At 38.7% G+C, this 17,878-nt stretch overlaps 1 protein-coding gene across 6 annotated transcripts in view; it reads left to right on the plus strand.

Annotated features, from left to right (window-relative positions):
* NDUFAF1 (NADH:ubiquinone oxidoreductase complex assembly factor 1) overlaps positions 1 to 17,261 on the plus strand; it is a 28,452-nt gene extending 11,191 nt beyond the window's left edge. The window contains exons 1-6 of one of the 6 annotated variants that reach the window (XM_072962652.1): positions 4,768 to 4,840; positions 5,312 to 5,468; positions 7,328 to 7,979; positions 11,489 to 11,674; positions 16,294 to 16,368; positions 17,024 to 17,261. In XM_072962652.1, the coding sequence (XP_072818753.1) occupies positions 7,404 to 7,979; positions 11,489 to 11,674; positions 16,294 to 16,368; positions 17,024 to 17,173 (987 nt within the window). In that variant the 5' untranslated portion in view covers positions 4,768 to 4,840; positions 5,312 to 5,468; positions 7,328 to 7,403 and the 3' untranslated portion in view covers positions 17,174 to 17,261. Of the gene's footprint in view, positions 1 to 4,767; positions 4,841 to 5,263; positions 5,469 to 5,909; positions 6,106 to 7,327; positions 7,980 to 11,488; positions 11,675 to 16,293; positions 16,369 to 17,023 lie in introns of those variants that run through there. The other 5 variants (XM_072962651.1, XM_015237143.3, XM_031672935.2 and 2 more) reach the window with 5 other exon arrangements.
* Positions 17,262 to 17,878: the final 617 nt, after the last annotated feature.

The following is a 17,878-nucleotide window of genomic DNA, read 5'->3' on the forward strand; positions in this document are numbered from 1 at the left end:
TTGGCTGCCCAATGTCTACAAGTAGATAGACTGTCTCCATTTCTAATTTGGGTAGGTTTCAGTTTTGTTATGAACATAGATACAATTAAGTTCTGGTGAAGCCCACTACCTGAGATCTCCTGGGGGGGCATGGGAAAAGATAACATAGAACTGGCTGTTTTACCTAAATAATCATTTTCCCCAATGCTTCGTCTTTATTTCCCCCTCATAATGCTTCTGCTCACTCTTCTGCCTCCCGTTTTCATGTCTTTCCTTCTTACTTGAACAATTTCCCTCCCTTCAGCTTCCCGTTCCCAATGCTAATAAATACACATGAGGTTTCCTATACTTAAAAAAATCAAACAACTGATAAATAGGAAAATGCAAATCAAAACCACAATGAGATACCACTTGACATACATTAGGATGGATATTCTAAAAAAAAAAAGCAGAAAATAGCAAATGTTAATGAGAATATGGAGAAATTAAAACCCTTGTACATTGCTAGTGGGAATGTAAAATGGTGCGGCCACTATAGAAGATGGCATGGTGATTCATCATAGTATTAAAATTAGAATTACCATATGACCTAGCCAGTCCACTTTTGGGTGTATACCCAAGATAAGTAAAAGCAGAAACTTGAGCAGGGATTTGTACACACATGTTCGCAGTAGCATCTATTCACATTACCCAAAAGGTGAGAACAACCCAACTATCCATAAGTAATGAATGGATGAACAAAATCTGGTGTATATATTCAACAAACTATTATTCAGCCTTAAAAAGGAAGGAAATTCTAACATGTGCTACAATGTAGATGAACTTTGAAGATACTACGCTAAGTAAAATAAGTCAAAAACAAAAGAACAAATATTGTATGGTTCCACTTAACTACCTAAAGTGGTTAAATTCATAGAGACAGAAAGCAGAATGCTGGTTGCCAAGGGGCTAGGTAGAGCAGGGAATGGGAAGTTAGTGTTTATTGGGTACAGAGTTTCAGTTTGGGCAGATGAAAAATTTCTGGAAATGGATGGTGGTGATGGGTACAGAACAAGGTGAATGTACTTAGTGCCACTGAACCAACTGTATGCTTAAAAAGGGTTAAAATGATCAGCTTTATGTTATATATGTTTTATCACAATAAAAAAGCAAGCCAACAAACATTGGTATAACCTGATCACTAATCTCCTTTTGAATAGTATAATTTTATGATTTTCTGACTTCTCACTTCTCCCCTTCCAGTTTCAGTCAGTTCTATTTCTGGAGCTTTTCTGGGCCTCAGTTTCCTCATCTGTACTGCCTCATGGGCTTGTTTTGTTCATTAAATGTGTTAACACATGTGCAACACTGAGAAAAGTGTCTGGTACGTAGTACTGCTCAATACATGTTAACTGATATTATCATCTCTCTCTGAATAAAAATTCAATTTTCTGTCTAAATTTGCATTTATTTTAATTCCCCTATTTGCTTCTTACTTCTCTAAAAGATTCTGTGCAAGCTGCTTAAACTGTTCTCATGTAGAGACTATGGCCAAAATCAGTGTATGACCACATTTAGCCTTTTTAATATTATGATCCTTGGAAATCATTGTGCTATATTTTCTCTTGTTTTTCCTTATTCATTCATTAGGTGCATCTAATAAGGATGTAGTTGGGTATTGGCACTGTGGGAAATACTAGATTCTCCTGGAGGCCTTTGTCTGTGCAGGGTCTTTTTGCAGTCTTTTTTGTAGGGCCTTTTTGTCTTTTTTTTTTTTTCTTGCCTGGGGAACTAGAGTTCTACCCCAGAGCCCTCCTCTGTCACTCAGGGCTCTGCTCTGTGGGGTGGAATACGTTCTCATGTTCTAATAGGTACCCCTATTCTGATGAGGGAAATTTGCATTCTCACTCCAAGTCCTGTGGTCTGGGTGACCTTCGTCATAAAGTGATCCCCAGTGTACTTGCGCTACTTGGGAATGATCCCCTCCAGGCACTTCTACACAGGCACTTGCACCCAGAAAGTCACCTCTTAAGACATCTCTTTGAACCAAATAATGGGACACTAGAAAGGATACTGGTTGTAGAGTTAAGAGATTTGATTTTCGAAATTTGGTTCCACATTTTGCTAATGTAACCTTCAGCAGATTGTTTAACATCCAAGAGTGTCCTCTATAATATGGGGTAATTGCTACATGTAATGATGTGTATATGAAATTTCCAAACTGTATAGGATATATATAAAAATTACTATTATTGCTTTAACATATACTGTTATTAATTGCTGAATTGTGCAGTAACAACAGCAAAGAAATATGAAGATATGTATAAATCCAGTAATAGTAATTGATATCTAACCTTTATTGAATTCCTGCTCTTTGCTAAGCATTATATGAAGGGTTTTACATGCGTTATCTCATTTGGTGGTGTTATACTCTCCATTTTACTGATGAAGAAAATAAAGTTTTGAGAAGCCACATTAAAAAAAAAGTCACCTCTTACATACATTAGGAGACAGGTGTGGCTAAAACAGGTGGCTTTATTTCAAAATGAAGTAGTAATTCTGTGTGGGAACACAAAGCAGACTGAATGCTTAATGAGGTTACAGTGAAGTAGAGGTGGATAAAACCTCAAAGGGGGAGAAGAGCTTAAGTACTAAATCTTAAGGGAACCCACATTTAGGGCATGAAGGAGAGAAAATACAGAATAATGCTCTACTGTCTAAAACTACCCAAGCCAATATTACTTGACTCTTCTGAAAGTTCAATCTGTGGCAAAATTTATACTTACCGTATTTCCCATATCATGTTAATTAATCTCTGGCTTTCACATGCTGACTGATTTGGGAGTAATTCAGATTCTCACTCCATTATTTAGGATGACACTGTCCAATTTGGTAGCCACTAGTCACACATGGTTTTTGAAACTTAATTTAAATAAATAAAACAAAAAATTCAATTCCTCATTTCAAATGCTTAATAGCCACATGTGGCTAATGACTACTGTATTGGACACATTGATAGAGCTGATTTCCATAATCACAAAAGCTCAGTGGATTTAGATCTCTGTTTGTCTTTCCCATTGGGTCTATCTGGATATGCTATTTTTACTAAAAGAGAAACTTACTCAAAGTGAGTCAAGCTGTACACTTACAGAGAGTAGTACAAAGTGGGATATATTGTTTAGAATCAGAGTCACCTGTAGGTGATAAACCCTAATTAGCAGTGTTAAATAGGAAAACAATTTTATTTTTTGGGGTGAGGGTATAGCTCAAGTGTTAGAGTGCTTAGCATGCACAAGGTCCTAGGTTATTCAATCCCCAGTATCTCCTCTAAAAATAAATAAACCTAATCCCCCCCAAATAATAAAATAAATAAATTAAAAAATATCAACTATACTTCAATTTTAAAAATTTATTTTTCACATTAACATCTGGATATAGGCAATCCAGGGCTATTTTGGCTGCTCTGATTCATAAAGTCCTCAAGGTCCCAAGCTCCTTCTGGCTTTCTGCTACTTCTGCAGGGGGTTGCCCTCATCCTCATGGTCCAAGATGGAGTTCTAATTGTCATTTCCAAGTTCTAAGCAGTAATGTGAAAGAAAAGGGGAAGGAGGGAGAAGAAATGTGTCGACTGTTTTTTAAGGAAAGCTCCCAGCAGCTATCACATAACATTTCTATTTCCATTGGTAGCTGCAAAGGAGGCTGGGGAATGTAAAAATTTTATTTATGTGCTCAGCTAACTATTCTATTATAATGAATCAAAGGAAGAACACATATTAGGAAACAATGAGTAGTTTCCCCCTCAGGGCTTAACTTCTGAAAACAAGGACCAGTTAGGAAATGCCAGTCAGAAACTGAAGCTATTAAGTCTGTCCAAGTCTTGCACCCTGGAAAATGGAAAATAAACTTTTTCCCCAGGTTTAGCCAAAAGCAGTTCAGGCTGAGGAGATTTATAATGGTGTGGCAGACACGGCAGGTCTTTCCCAGATCCAAGTCAGGAAGGGGCTGTAATGGAGCCACATAGATTGCAATTATAATTGTAAAGGAGGATAAAATCACCTCAGTCTGAAGGGATTGTTACTGCTCATATATTGGTGGGTGTTGGATTTGGGTTTACCTACCTGGAGTCAACTAAGACAAGAACCACAGAAAAAGAATATGTCTGTTTCAGATATTTATTAAAGTGGCCTCTGCACTGCAGATAGAAATATCCTCAGAAGAACAGACAATATATGTTGTTTAATGAAAAATCTGCTTGAGAACTGCCAGCTCTTCAATTATGTGACCCTACTCATCAGTTATCAGGGACTAATTAAGCCCTGTAATGAACAGGATTGGATAGTCATGTGAGTGAAGCAGAGCCTGGTCCAACAGGGGATATACAGAGAGCAAGACAACAGCCATCTTGAATGGCTTGACCATACAGATGAGAAATTGAGGATATGTATGAGTAGTATGGTGGAGTAGGAGATTATGGAGGGCTTAGAATTGATGCAGTGGCATGTCTGGAGGCCAAAGGAATTTTCTGCTTATTTCTGGGTGCCATATTTTAAAATGGAAATAGACAAACTATTTTGTCCCGAGTAGGGCAGTCAGCAGATTGAATGTAAGTTGCACAGAGCAATAACTATTGGGTTTCACTGAATTTGGAGTGAAAAATCAAAGACAACAACAAAACATACAGGACTTAGGGTCGGTGAGAGGAGGTTTTAAGGAGAGAAGCCAAGGATTTTCAGCTTAGAAAGATGTGGGATTTATAAAAACAAGGAAGATAAGAAGAGGAATTAATATGGGTAAATGTGATACATTCCGTTTTAGACAAAACAAATTTAGATGCTAGTGGAAATTGGAAACCAATGGCCTATAATGAAAAAGACTATGCAAGGTAATAATATATATATATATATATATGCTGAACACCAGAAATTAACACAACATTGTAAATCGACTGTACTTCAGTAAAAACAAAAGATACTGGAAATGTATGCTGGTCTTTAGGGGAAAAGATTATCAGATTGTCTACAGATAACTCATATCTGAAACTAGAAAAGGGGAAGATAAAGGCTGAGCATTGGAGACAACCTGCATTTGAAGCTGTGGAAGGAGAAAGTAAATAAAGGAGGCAGTTAGAAAAAGTTCAAGGAGGCAGGAGATCCAGGGAAGTGTAGAGTCTAGAAAAGTCAAAGCAGAATTTCAAGAAGGAAGAGGTGGTGGGGTGGAAAACAGTGATGGAGGAAACTTGGAAAGGCAATTGCGTTTGGTGAGATCTTGGAACCCTGGAGAACGGTGTTAACAGCCGGCGGTTACAATTCATTCAAATTCATGCTGAGCGCTTAATTCCTGCTCGCTATGCTAGGTGCCGAGGACCGGAAGAAGAGCACATTCTGGGCCCAAGAAGTTCACAGCCTGAACAGAGAGGCGCACAAGATAAAATCAAAACCCTGTGGAGTGGGCGACCCCACGGGGCCAGACTGGGGAAGAGCGGGTAGGACGGTTTGCTGTCCAAGTTTATGGTAGGTCTCCAAAGATTTCGCGGGGGCATTTCTAGCAGGACCAGTCCTTTGAGGCCGAGGACAGCTCTTGGGCGGCTGCGGAGGAATAGGGCACGAGTGGACCCTTGCTCCTTGGAGGCGAAGGGTGTTAGGAATATCTGGATCCTATTTGAAAGGTGCGGGATGGAGTTTGCAACCTGAAGGCGGGATGCAGGAAGGAGACGCGGAAAGCTCTAAATTCTCCCCACTTTCTCACATAGGGCAAAAAAGATAGGGTCGAGGGGAGCGGGCCTTTTTGGAAGCTAATTGACTCCAAATCTCAGTTAGCGGAGCTTCGGGATTGTTATTACTCTATCCCGGTCTCCTCACCTGGCCGGAACTCCAGTGTCATGAGGCCTAGTTTCCCACGGGACTGGAAAAGCAGATGGACCTGCTCGGGGAAAGTGGAGTACCCGGTCGAGAAAAGCCGGGGACCGGGGCGGAAGTCGCTCTGGGGTGGTGTCAGGGGAGGCAAATGAGTACCAGCCGGTGGTTGGAGCGTCTGGGGTTTGTGAGGGCGTTATAGCCCTAGCAGGTGAGGGGTTAGAGGGTGCCACGCTGCGGCAGGGTTCGGGCTGCTCCCTGACTCGGATCCGGAGCTAAACACTGGGGCTCTAGGGTTAGTTTTGCCACTTACTAGTTGTATGACCTTGGGTAATTTAATCTTGGAACCTCCGTTTTCTCCATTGTGATAAGAATAATAATAGTACTTCTCTCACGGTTGTTATGAGAAGTTAGTGAAAATATACCTAGAAATATACCTAGAACAGTTTCTAGCACATGGTAAACTCTGAATATACAGCCTTTACTGAGGCTACTCGCTTTTGGCTGCGTGGGTTACTTTGCCATGAAAACTCACCAACTTCTGTTCAGGATCATCCAGTTAATGAGTCTGATTCTACGTTTACTGATAAAAATGTGAAACAAAACATTTATAATTGAAGTTATATTATTAGAGTTGTAATAGCACTACTGAAAGATTGGGAAATAGGGTGAATAATCTTACTCATAATCCCATCATCCCACACACGACTCTAAGCCTTTTTCTTTCTTTTTTTAACCTCCAAATCTTTTTTGTACATTTTTATGCTTATAATGTTAGTGTAAATGCAATTTTGACTCCTCCTTATTTACCACTCAGTAGTGTAGCCTGTGCGCAGTGTCAAAAGAATCATTTTTATGGTTGTACAAGTTCCATTTATGGGCTTATCATTTATTACCCAAATTCCTGTATACATAGCGGTTAAGTCATTTAAACAGATCAGTGGGGGAAATTTAAATATTACCTGTGATTCCAGGAGCTGAGATCCAACTGTTATTTTTCCTGATTCCTTTCTGTTTTTAGTATGAAAACATACTGTTTACATGATTTTCATTTATTTCAGCAAACACTGAGCATCAGTTATGTTCAAGCCATAGTCCCTAAGATTAAGGAGGTCAGGCTAGTTAGAAGGACAGATAAAAGTAAGATTCTGATATTATGTAAGGGCTGTGAGAGGAATGCACACGTTCTCATGGCAATATAGAGGAAGAGCAGCGTCAGTGCCCTCCAGTCAGAGGCCACTAGGAGCATGCCTTTAGTAGAGAAAGTTGGGTTTATTATTCTTGTAGTGAGAGAGAACGTACACCATGGGAGACATGGAGCATCTCGACAAGAGGGTGTTAGAAGGGATTTATTGTTGGATTATTGTGTTCATAGTAGGCCCTGCATAAATGTTTATAGAATTAGAAAGTAAGCTCATGAATTTCACATGACCCATGTTGATTTTGAAATTATGATGTATTCATTGCTACACTGGTAATTCTTCAATCTTTTGTTTGTTTGTTTGTTTGTTTTTTAGGTTGAATTGGGCTGTTTGCTGAAGGTTCTTTCTCTGGCAGCCTAAAAAGAAATTTACATTTTGACTTTTTATTACCATGGCTTTGGTTCACAAATTGCTGAATATCACTTGTATTCTCAGGAAATGCCCGAGGCCAAGTGTTACCTCGTGTCCAGTTTTGGATACTCGCTTTGCAGCCTATTGTTCCAGTAGTCTTCAGAAACCAGTGGCTGCTTCTGGCAAAGCCTCTTCCCAGAGGAAGCCTGAAGGGAATTTGCAAGGACATCACCAGAAAGAAGATGCTTTGGATATAACTTCTCCTGAGGACAAGCCTGAAGTTAATTTTGATAAAGCAATTAAAGAGGAAATAAATGACCATTTTAGATATTTGAAGGATGAGATTGTGAATTATTGGTTAGGGCCTGAAGGCCGCCCCCTGCATGAAGTCTTGCTGGAACAAGCCAAGGTTGTGTGGCAGTTCCGTGGCAAAGAAGATTTAGATAAGTGGACGGTGACTTCTGATAAGACGATTGGTGGCAGAAGTGAAGTGTTCCTGAAAATGGGCAAGAATAACCAAAGTGCCCTGCTGTATGGCACTCTGAGCTCTGAAGCACCTCAGGATGGGGAGAGTGGCAGAAGTGGGTACTGTGCAATGATATCCAAGATTCCAAGGGTATGTGAGACTCAGGAGCCACAGTTTTCTAGTAATCTGGTAAACTTCATTGTAGCATGAACTATAGCAGAAAACTTTTGTTTTTGTAAATGAAAATACTTGGCATCTCATTGTGTGTATGGTGTTAACTAACTACTGGGCACATATGTAAAGCAAAAGCACGAGGGGGAAGTAGTTCCTGAAGAGGGGCTGCTTGTTTCTGGGCATCACTTTGGACCTGGCTATGACATTCTTATGTTGGAGGAGCCCTGAGAGGTTAGATATTTAAATGACGTTTAGGGGAGATCTGCATTTCCTCTGACATAGACCGCAGACTCTTTCATGGCTGGGGGTTCCTTAGAATGGAAGTAGGGTCAGCCTGTGGATTCTTTTTTTTTTTTTTTAAGTAAGCTTTAAGTTTTAGAATATTTTTGGTTTTTCAGAAAAACTGCAAAAATAGTATAGAGAGTTCCTGTAATGCCCTTCACCCAGCTTCTCCAGTTGTTACCATCTTACATCACTGTAGTACATTTGTCACAACTGAGAAACCAACACTGGTACATTACTATTAACTAATTCCAGACTCTATTTGGATTTCACTAATTTTTCCATAACACGTTTTTTTTTTCCTGTTTCAGGACCCCATCCAGGACACCACATTACATCTAGTTGTCACATCTCCTTAGTCTGTGACAGTTTCTTAATCTCTCCTAATTTTTCATGAGGATTTGAGGAATACTGGTCAAGTATTTTGTAGAATGGTCCTCAATTTGGGATTTTCTGATGTTTTTTTCTACTGGTTAGACTGGGGTTCTGGGTTTTTAGGAAGAATGTCACAGAGTTGAAGTACCTTTATCATCATATCATATCAGGGGTACATGCTGAAGGCACGACTCATTGCTGCTGTGTTAACCTTGATCACCTGGTCAAGGTAGTGTTTGCCAGGTTCCTCTTTCCATACTTTGTTCTTTGGAAATAAATCACTAAATGCACCCTACATTCAAGGCCTGCAGTAGGGTGTGGAATTAAGTTCTGTCTCCTGGAGTGGGTAGTATTTACATAAATTGTTTGGGATTCTTCAGAAAGGAAGATTTCTTTCTCCCACATTTACTTATTCAGTCATTTAGTATGGACTCACACTTTGGGATATAATCCAGTACTGTGTTCTTTACTTTGTTGCTCATATTGGTCTAGCTTTGGCCTCTGGGAGCTCTTTTGGGTTGGCTCTTGTGCCTTTGACATGCCCCCATCCTTTTGGGGTTTTTTTGAAAGCTGTTTTGAGGGTAGTGAAGTAATTAGGTCTGTTTGTTTATCTGTTTATTTAGGTGGAGATACTGGGGATTGAACCCAGGACCTCATGCATGCTAAGTATGCAGTCTACCACTGAGCTATAGCCACCCTACCCCCTTTTGTATTTTGAGCGCTTTTTGGCACTGTAAGATGCTGTCAGCTGGTCTTGTATTTCGCCTGTCCCAAACCTAGAATTAGCCATTTCTCAAAGGAGTCCTGGTTTTTTTTTTTTTTTTTTTTTTAGAATGCTGTTAGAAACCAAGATCTGGGTGCTGAGTATGCTTATTGCTACTGGATTGACACTATTCCTAGGACCCCACAGTGGACACAGCTAGGAAATATATGTATACATACCAACTCATGGAAACACATGTCTGTAATTCTTTCTCTTTTTTTTTTAATTTTTTTTCTCTTGCTGGGAGAGGTAATTAGGTTTATTTATTTATTTTTTAATGGAGGCACTGGGGATTGAACCCACAACCTTGAGTATGCTAAGCATGCATCCTACCACTAAACTATACCCTCCCCTTGCTGTAATTCCTTCTATATCCATATAAAGCTAAATGTGAGTTCATACTGATGCCTTGATTCTAATTCAGTACCACATGGTTTGTTCTAGCCTTTGCCCTCTTGCTTATTGCTAACTTTCTTCTGTAGCAGAAACCTGTCTCCCACCATTTATCATCCATTTACTTAATAATTCAACCCCAGAGTACATGTAAAGCAGTTTCAGAATTTCTGATCCATAACCCTGTGAGAAACAACTTTACCAACTAGACTACAGTGTTTATGTATAGTTTCTTTTGTCTTTAGCCTTGTGGATTTCAGTCAGAACACTTTTCCAAAGCTACATAGGTCAGCTTCTTTGTTTTGCCCCCAGTCTGTTGCTTTTTGTAAATTTGCTGGTCAGTGTTATTTCAGGGCTGCTCTGGACAGACACCCATGCCTGACCATGAGCCTAGCCCCTGGCTGTTTGCTTGTTTATGCTTCTTTAAGGAGAAAAGCAAATGGTAGGAATAGTATTAGGCTGCCTCTCTCCAGATAATGATGAAAAAGAAAAGTATGTGTTCTTTCAGAGGCAACAAACTATGCATACAAGATTTTTTTCAGGCCCTGAAAATCCACAGAGTGGATTCGGTAAGTCCACAGTAGAAAATAATTCTATATCTAGATATGTAGCATGGAGTAATGAAAATAGTTGATAATATTTATTAAGTGTACCCTGCCAGTCCCTGTGCTAATTGCTTTGTATACTTTTTTTTTGCATTATTCCTTTTGTTCTCCACAACAATACTATAAGGTATAACCATCCCAGTTTTACAGATGAGGAAATTGAGGCTTGTGGAGATTTAGTAACTTGTCCAAAATTATGTGGCTAGTAAATAATGGTTCATACCTGAGCACTGGTATTGTTGAAATCAAATTATCTCTAAGGTTGCTGAAAACAAACACCTTTGGAAATTAACAGTACAGTCTACTTTCAGAGAGAGAGACAGTTTAGATAGTTGTAAGAACACAGATTTGAGTTAAGCAGCACTGGGCCTACCACTCATTAGTAGAGTGCTCAGTTTCTTTACAAAATGGAGGACAATGATTGTACCTATCTCGTAGGGCTTCTGTGAGGATTAAATTATGCATGCAAAGTGATTGATGTATGTTTTCAATGGATGGTAGCTGGTTTTATGAAATACCAGTTTTGAAGCTTGAGTTTGAGCTCCTCCATATGTTCTGATTTATGGGAATGGCCCACTTAAAAGCTGTAGCTCCACAGGCCCAGGGAAAGGAAGCATATATAGCATTTTATTTCCATTCAGGGACACAAGTGAGTGCCTAATCCGTGTAAACACTGTCCTGGGCCAATCATGTCTTGAACATTACCTTAGAAACATGTATCTATGTCAGTGTTTGATACTAAAATAAGAATCACCAGATTTGTCTGTCTCGTTAGTGTTAGAAAGCAGAAAAAGGCAGAACATGGCTTGTAGCAGGGGAGGGTATAGCCCAGTGGTAGAGCACACGGTTAGCATGTGTGAGGTCCAATCCCCAGCACATCCATTCAAAAGGAAAAAAAAAAGAGAAACTAAATTGCATTACAGAATCTTTTGCCCCCAAAGTCTAATAAAATAAAAACAAAAACTTTAAAAAAAATGGCTTGTAGATCCATTGACAAAAGGTGACAACTCACATTTTGCTAATAATGGAAAAATGAGGTGAAATTAACTTTCCTTTCTGTACCTTAGGGCCCTTTTGAGAGAAAGAAGTCTTATGATTGGTCCCAGTTCAACACTCTGTACCTCCGTGTCCGTGGAGATGGACGGCCTTGGATGGTGAATATCAGAGAGGACACCGATATAATCCAGAGGAAGAGTCAGATGTACAGTTACTTCATGTTCACCCGTGGGGGGCCCTATTGGCAGGAGGTCAAGGTAGCTGCACAAGTCTTTGCTGTGTATGAAAATGAGGTCTTTTGAGATTATGGTTACATTGTAGTTTCTTTTTCTTATTCATTCCTCTTGGAAGGTGTAGGAAAGGAAAGAAGAGGACCTAAGGGCAAGAATTACATAATTGACTGTTTTTTTCATTAAAATAAATGTTACCTTACTATACAGTAAGTATACAGTAAGTATTTTTTATAAGGATATGGCCAAGCCATGCTGAGTCATGAGAGTGCACCTCTACCCTGTGCCCAAGTACTGTAGATGTTTCCTTTTTAGTTCCTGCCGTATTACCTCTTCCAGGCACTGCACTAAGTTCATGTCCCTAGTTTAGCAGAAAGGCTCCATTAAGAGGAATAAACCCTTGACATTTGACAATTATCAAACTTTTTATTTATTTCTTGGTGACATAGTCCTATTTTTTGGGGAGAAGAAACTTTTAGAAGGTAAAAAATGTTAACCAGGAAGAAAATCAGTGGAAATTCAGGGAGTGAGGGCAAAACCAAGTGCCTGTTTCTTTCTTTTGCCTATTGAAGATTTTTAATCCATAAATTCAAAAGAAAGTCCCCATTTTGCTAATACTTAAACCTCAGGGTCATCCTGGATTCCTTTCTCCCTCACCCCACATCCAGTGTATTAGTGAATGCTCTCACCTCTCCTTTCAAAACATATGTAGAATCTGACCATTTCTGCCATCTCTTCTGCTCTCACCCTAGTCCAGGCCTTTGGATTACTGCAGCAGCCTCTTTATTGATTTCCCTCATTGTCCTCTTGCGCCCTAAGGTCCACTCTGCATACAGCAGATTATTCTAAAGCGTAGTTCAGATTACATCACTCACATGCTCAAAACCCTCCAGTGGTCTCCCTTTGTCGTTAGAACTCAGTCCAAACTCCTTAATGTGGCCTCCCAGGCCTACAGTATCAGACCCTCCCTCCCTCCCTCCCCCATTCTAGCCCCTTTTCTGTGTGTCAGACTCAACCAGCTCACTTCCATCTCGGAGCCTTTGTATTTCGTGCTGTATCTGCTGGAGTGCTCTTCTCCCACATCTTCACCTGCTTCCTCTTTCCTGTCATTCACCTTTCAGTTCAAAAGTCACCTCGGAGAGGCCTTTCCTGATTCCTCTAGCTAGAGTTGCACCTTCCAGCCCAGCACTTTCAATAACATCCTGTTTAATTTTTGCATACAACTTGTCACTAAGTAAAATTATTTTGTTCATTCAGTTGTCTCTTTGTTTATTGTCACTCTCTCCCTGGAACAGAAGTTCTGTAAATTCTGAGAGCAGGGACTTTGTCCATTTTATTCATAGCTGTTTCCCCTGTTCCTGGAACAGTGCCTGGCTTATAATAGGCGCTAGATACATACTTATACAGTAATATAGATATATAACCAAAAATTATTGCATGTGTAACACTTGTATATCAGTAATACATATAACTATTAAACAAAAAAAGTATTTTATTATTGAAAATTTAGAAAATGCAGAGAAGGAAAAAAATCTTGTGCTACCACAACCCTGAGGTAAAATATTATTTTTATTTTAGTGTGTCCCTTCAGACTTTGCTATTTACATTTTTTTACAAAAATAGTATTATGCCAGTGGTATTTTATAACATATATTGTTCACTGGAATTTTATATACAACTTTCTGTTGAAATATATTTCTACATCATTTTTAATATCTGCATATTTTATTATATAAGTAGACCACAGTTTACTTAATCCATCCTCCACTGTTGTACATTTAGATTGTTTTCAGTTTTTCACTCTTGTGAAGTACCAAACTCTGAAGTAAACATCCTTAATTATTTTCTTAGGATATAACCTAGAAACAAAATTCCTACAATAAATGATACATACATTTTTAAGGCCTCTGATGCTCCTTGCCAAGTTATTCTTCAGTATCATTACCATCTAATCATTAGCAATTACTTTCTTTCCTGAAAATACATGTAGTCCTAATCTTTGGCTGGAAATGATAGTTGTTTTCCACACCTCTCTTTAAAGTATTAAGGGGAGTATTGGGGAAGAGATTCTAAAAAATTAAGTGTTATTGCTGTTCACTTCTTTATGAATAGTTCTCATTTGGTAGATAGAAGTGAGATGCTCAAAGGTTTACTCTGATTATAGAAAGAAAACAGAAGAAAATGATGGAAAAATTATGTATATTCGTTTTCTGCCACTTGTAGAGAAAACAACTGTTTATTCTTTTCTTTTTATGCAAGCTGTACAGATTTAATGCTCCCTTTTAGCTTCATTTGCTTCCAGGCTAAAAAATTCCCTTGGTGCGGACTGTGATCTTAGTGAAATACATGCTAAAAAGACAAAAGACCAGTGGGGTGGGTGACACGTGCTCCTTGAATGGCGAGCAGGTAGCATTGATTCCATTTCCAAAATATGCTTTCAAATAATGACGTAGATGAAGTCCCAAACCAGGATGCAGAATGAGAAACTGGCCCAGAGTCGGGGGTAGGGGTGGGGGTCCCTTCCAGGTTTGTTTAATAGAAATGAGTCCTTTCCCAGTGAAATGAGGATGACTGCTTTTGGTTTTGCTTGTGCGGTGGTGATTTATTAAGTGAGCTTTGAATTGAATTTGTTTTATGTCGTCAAGTGTTTCTGGTGATAATCAAAACAGTACATTTAATTTTTAAAACTCATTTTTATTTTTTGGTTCAAAAATCAAAATAACGTAAAAAGATTACAAAGATTCACTCCCGCTAATCTCTATCCACCTTTTTCCTGCCCAATGCCTGTACGTAACCACTTTTATTAGTTTCTTGTGTAGCTTTACAGTTTTCTTATGCAAATGTAAGCAAATATATATATGTATATACTTATTTTCTCCCCTTTTTTACTCAAAAATAAAAATAGCATACTTTATATATCTTTCATGCCAGCTTATATTTTTAAAATTTAGATCCTGGAGAGCTTCCATATCACTATATGTAATTATTTTTCATTCTTTGTTATTTTGTTTGGTATTTCTGTGATATGGATATCCCATATTTGATTGAACTAGTCCTTTATTGATAGACACTTGGGTTGTTCCCAACTGCTATAGTAAATTTTTTTTACAGTTTATTTGGAGGCATTTAAAAATTTGTTTTCAAAAATATAAATGACATTTATGTTGTAGATTTTGTCTTTATCTTCCTTTTTCACTAATAATATATTGTGCAGGTCTTCCCACAGCATGATGTGTAGATCTACTTCATTTTAAAAAATAGTTATATAGCATTCAGTTGTATGGATGCACCATAATTTATTTAACTATTCTCCTACTTTTCCTTTTTTTTCAAAGTAACGTTAGAATTTTAACTATATATCCACAGCATTATGCTGTATCTGAGCATCAAATAACACATAACTTGTGTTCTGTTTCGCTTAGATGTACTGTCAAAATGATCTTAAAGTGCTAGTTCTTTTATATTAGACTATCTGGTATGTGCTTAGAGCTTCTTCTTTTTTTTTTTTTTTCCTAAAAGCTATGTCAGAGTTTATCTGTAATATAAATTCCTAGAAGTGAAGTTGGCAGGTCAAAGTTACAGCATTTCAAATTTTGCTAGATACTGCTTTAGTTTCCTATTGCCACATAAAAAATTATCACAAACTTCGCAGCTTCAAACAACACGTTTATTAGCTCACAGTTCAGTAGGTCATAGGTTGGGACACGGTATGACCAGGTACAGTGCTCAGGGCCTTCTAAGCCTGAGATCAAGGTGTCGGCTGGGCTGTATTTCTTTCTGGAGGCTCTGGAGAAGAATCCACTTCAAACTCATTCTGGTTATTGACCAAATTCAGTTCCTGTGGCTGTAATGACATCCTTGTTTCTTTACTGGTTGTCAGCTCGGAGCCACTCTCAGGGCCTAGAAGCTGCCCACATTCCTTGCCATTTAGCTCCCACCATCTTCAAAGCTGGCAGTGGAGAATCCCCCTGAGCTCCCCCTTTGAATCCCTCTCACTCTTCTGACCGCTTTCACCAGCAGTCCCCTTTATGGGCTCAAGTGATTAAGTCAGGCCCGCAGAGGATAATCTTCCCTATATTGAGGTCAACTGATTTAGGATCTTACTCCTGCAGGGTCCCTTCACAGCAGCACCGAGATTAGTGTTTGAACACCTAGAAGAAGGTGTGTGTGCACCAGAAGGTGGAAATCGTGGGTGTTGTCTTAGAATCCTGCCTACCACAATTGCCAGCTGCTCTCTCTTAAGAGTTGGACTAATTTGTACTCCTACTCTCAGTATACAAGTGTGCCTATTTCTCCCCATCCCCATTTTTCTATTGGGTTGTTTAATCTTTTTCTTAGTTATTTGTAAAAGTTTTGTCTTTAAGATACTAGTTTTTGCCATCAGAAAGTTATAATTGTACTCTGTTATTTTTCCCTTTGGGACTTCTGGCTTAGAAAAGTTTTCAGCTGTTTTCTTCTAGTACTTAAATTATTTCATTAAAAAAGTTTATATCCGTGATCCAAATGACTAGCCACTTGTTATAACCTCACATATTTAGATAGTTTTAGAATTAAATTTAAACTGTTACTCTTTTATCATTGTGATTCCATACAGATGTCTCAGTTGCTTACATTTCAGCTATGAAGTAAATGGTTTCTTCTTTCAGATTCCTTTCTCCAAATTTTTCTTCTCTAATCAAGGAAGAATTCGGGATGCCCAGTACCAGCTTCTTCTTGACAAGGTAACATTTTTCAGTACTTTCACTAAGAACTATATTTTCTTTAGTGAAACAGAACTCCTGAGAGGATGAATTCAGTCCGTTTTTGAAGGTTGGCAAATGAAAGATGAAAATTCTATTTAAGTGTACCCTTATAATACCCAGACAGATGCTGACTCAGACCTATCCTGTGAGCCAAATCCCCATCCTGAAAGAATATCACTATGGCCATCTTTTCAGGGTGACTACATTTTATTTTAGCTTTAAAATAAAAGAACAGTTTCAGAGTTCAGGAGAGCTTCAAGGAACCTCCACTAGACATCCGTGTTGTACTTAGTAGTCTTAACTAGTACTAGTTTAAAGAGAGAGGAGGTAGAATGTGGAAAGAAAAGCAGCCGTACTTCCTCTTATCATTTGCTACAGCATATGAGAACTATGGTATACTTGTTAAAGGCTAATAGTATACTTAGTATTAAAATTTTTTTTAAATGGATGTACTGGGAATTGAACCCATGACCTTGTGCATGCTAAGCACACACTCTACCACTGAGCTATATACCCAACCTCTAAGGCTGATAGTATAAAGACCCAGCTATAGTAATTACCTCATGGGATTTTAAAACTCCAGGAACAACATCAGTGTATGAGATTTTGATCAATTTCTCTGTTTTAAATGTAGATCTCTTCTATTGGATTCACCTTGGCTGACAAAGTGGATGGTCCATTCTTCCTAGAAATAGATTTTATTGGAGTGTTTACTGATCCAACCCACACAGAAGAATTTGCCTATGAAAATTCTCCAGAGTTGAATCCAAGACTTTTTAAATAGAGATCATGTGGAATTTCTGTATTACTAAATTAAGGGAAGTAAAATCCATGACAACACAAAAATAATGTGTTTCTTTAATGGCATCCAACCAATGGCTGGTATGTATTCCCTAAGACATAGCTAAATGCTGTTGCTAAGAGGGACCAGGATGTAAGCTGTACCTGAAAGAATGCAAGTACCGATGCACAGGTCCTATGTGAATAACTGTTTTGGTTAGAATGATTCCTATTAGGCACAATTCCTACTTTAGTTTCCGAAGCAGGGAGTCTAAGATGACTGTTGATGTCCTTCTACCATTTTGTTCCTGATAGGTTGCTTCTGTTTTCTAATCTATGAGGAGAGGAGAACGATGAAGAATATTAAGATAAAGGTGCTGTAGAAGTCACTGGGAAAAAGATACCTGCTGTCTTAGTCTGCTTAACAAATTAGTAGGCTGGGTGGCTTAAACATGTATTTGTTTCTCACAGTTCTGGGGGATGGGAAGTCCAAGATCAAGGTACCTGGATATCTTGTGTCTGGTGAGTATCTGCTTCTTGGCTTATAGATCGCTGCCTTCTTACTGTGTCCTCACAGGTAGAGAATACATTCTGGTCTCTTTCTCTTCTTACAGTAGCACTAATCCCATCATCAGAGCTCCACCCTCATGACCTGATTACCTCCCAAAGACCCACACCTCCAAGTACCAAGTCACACTGGGAATTAGGA

Source organism: Vicugna pacos, chromosome 6 (assembly GCF_048564905.1).
Source record: "Vicugna pacos chromosome 6, VicPac4, whole genome shotgun sequence".
Lineage (NCBI taxonomy): Eukaryota > Metazoa > Chordata > Mammalia > Artiodactyla > Camelidae > Vicugna > Vicugna pacos.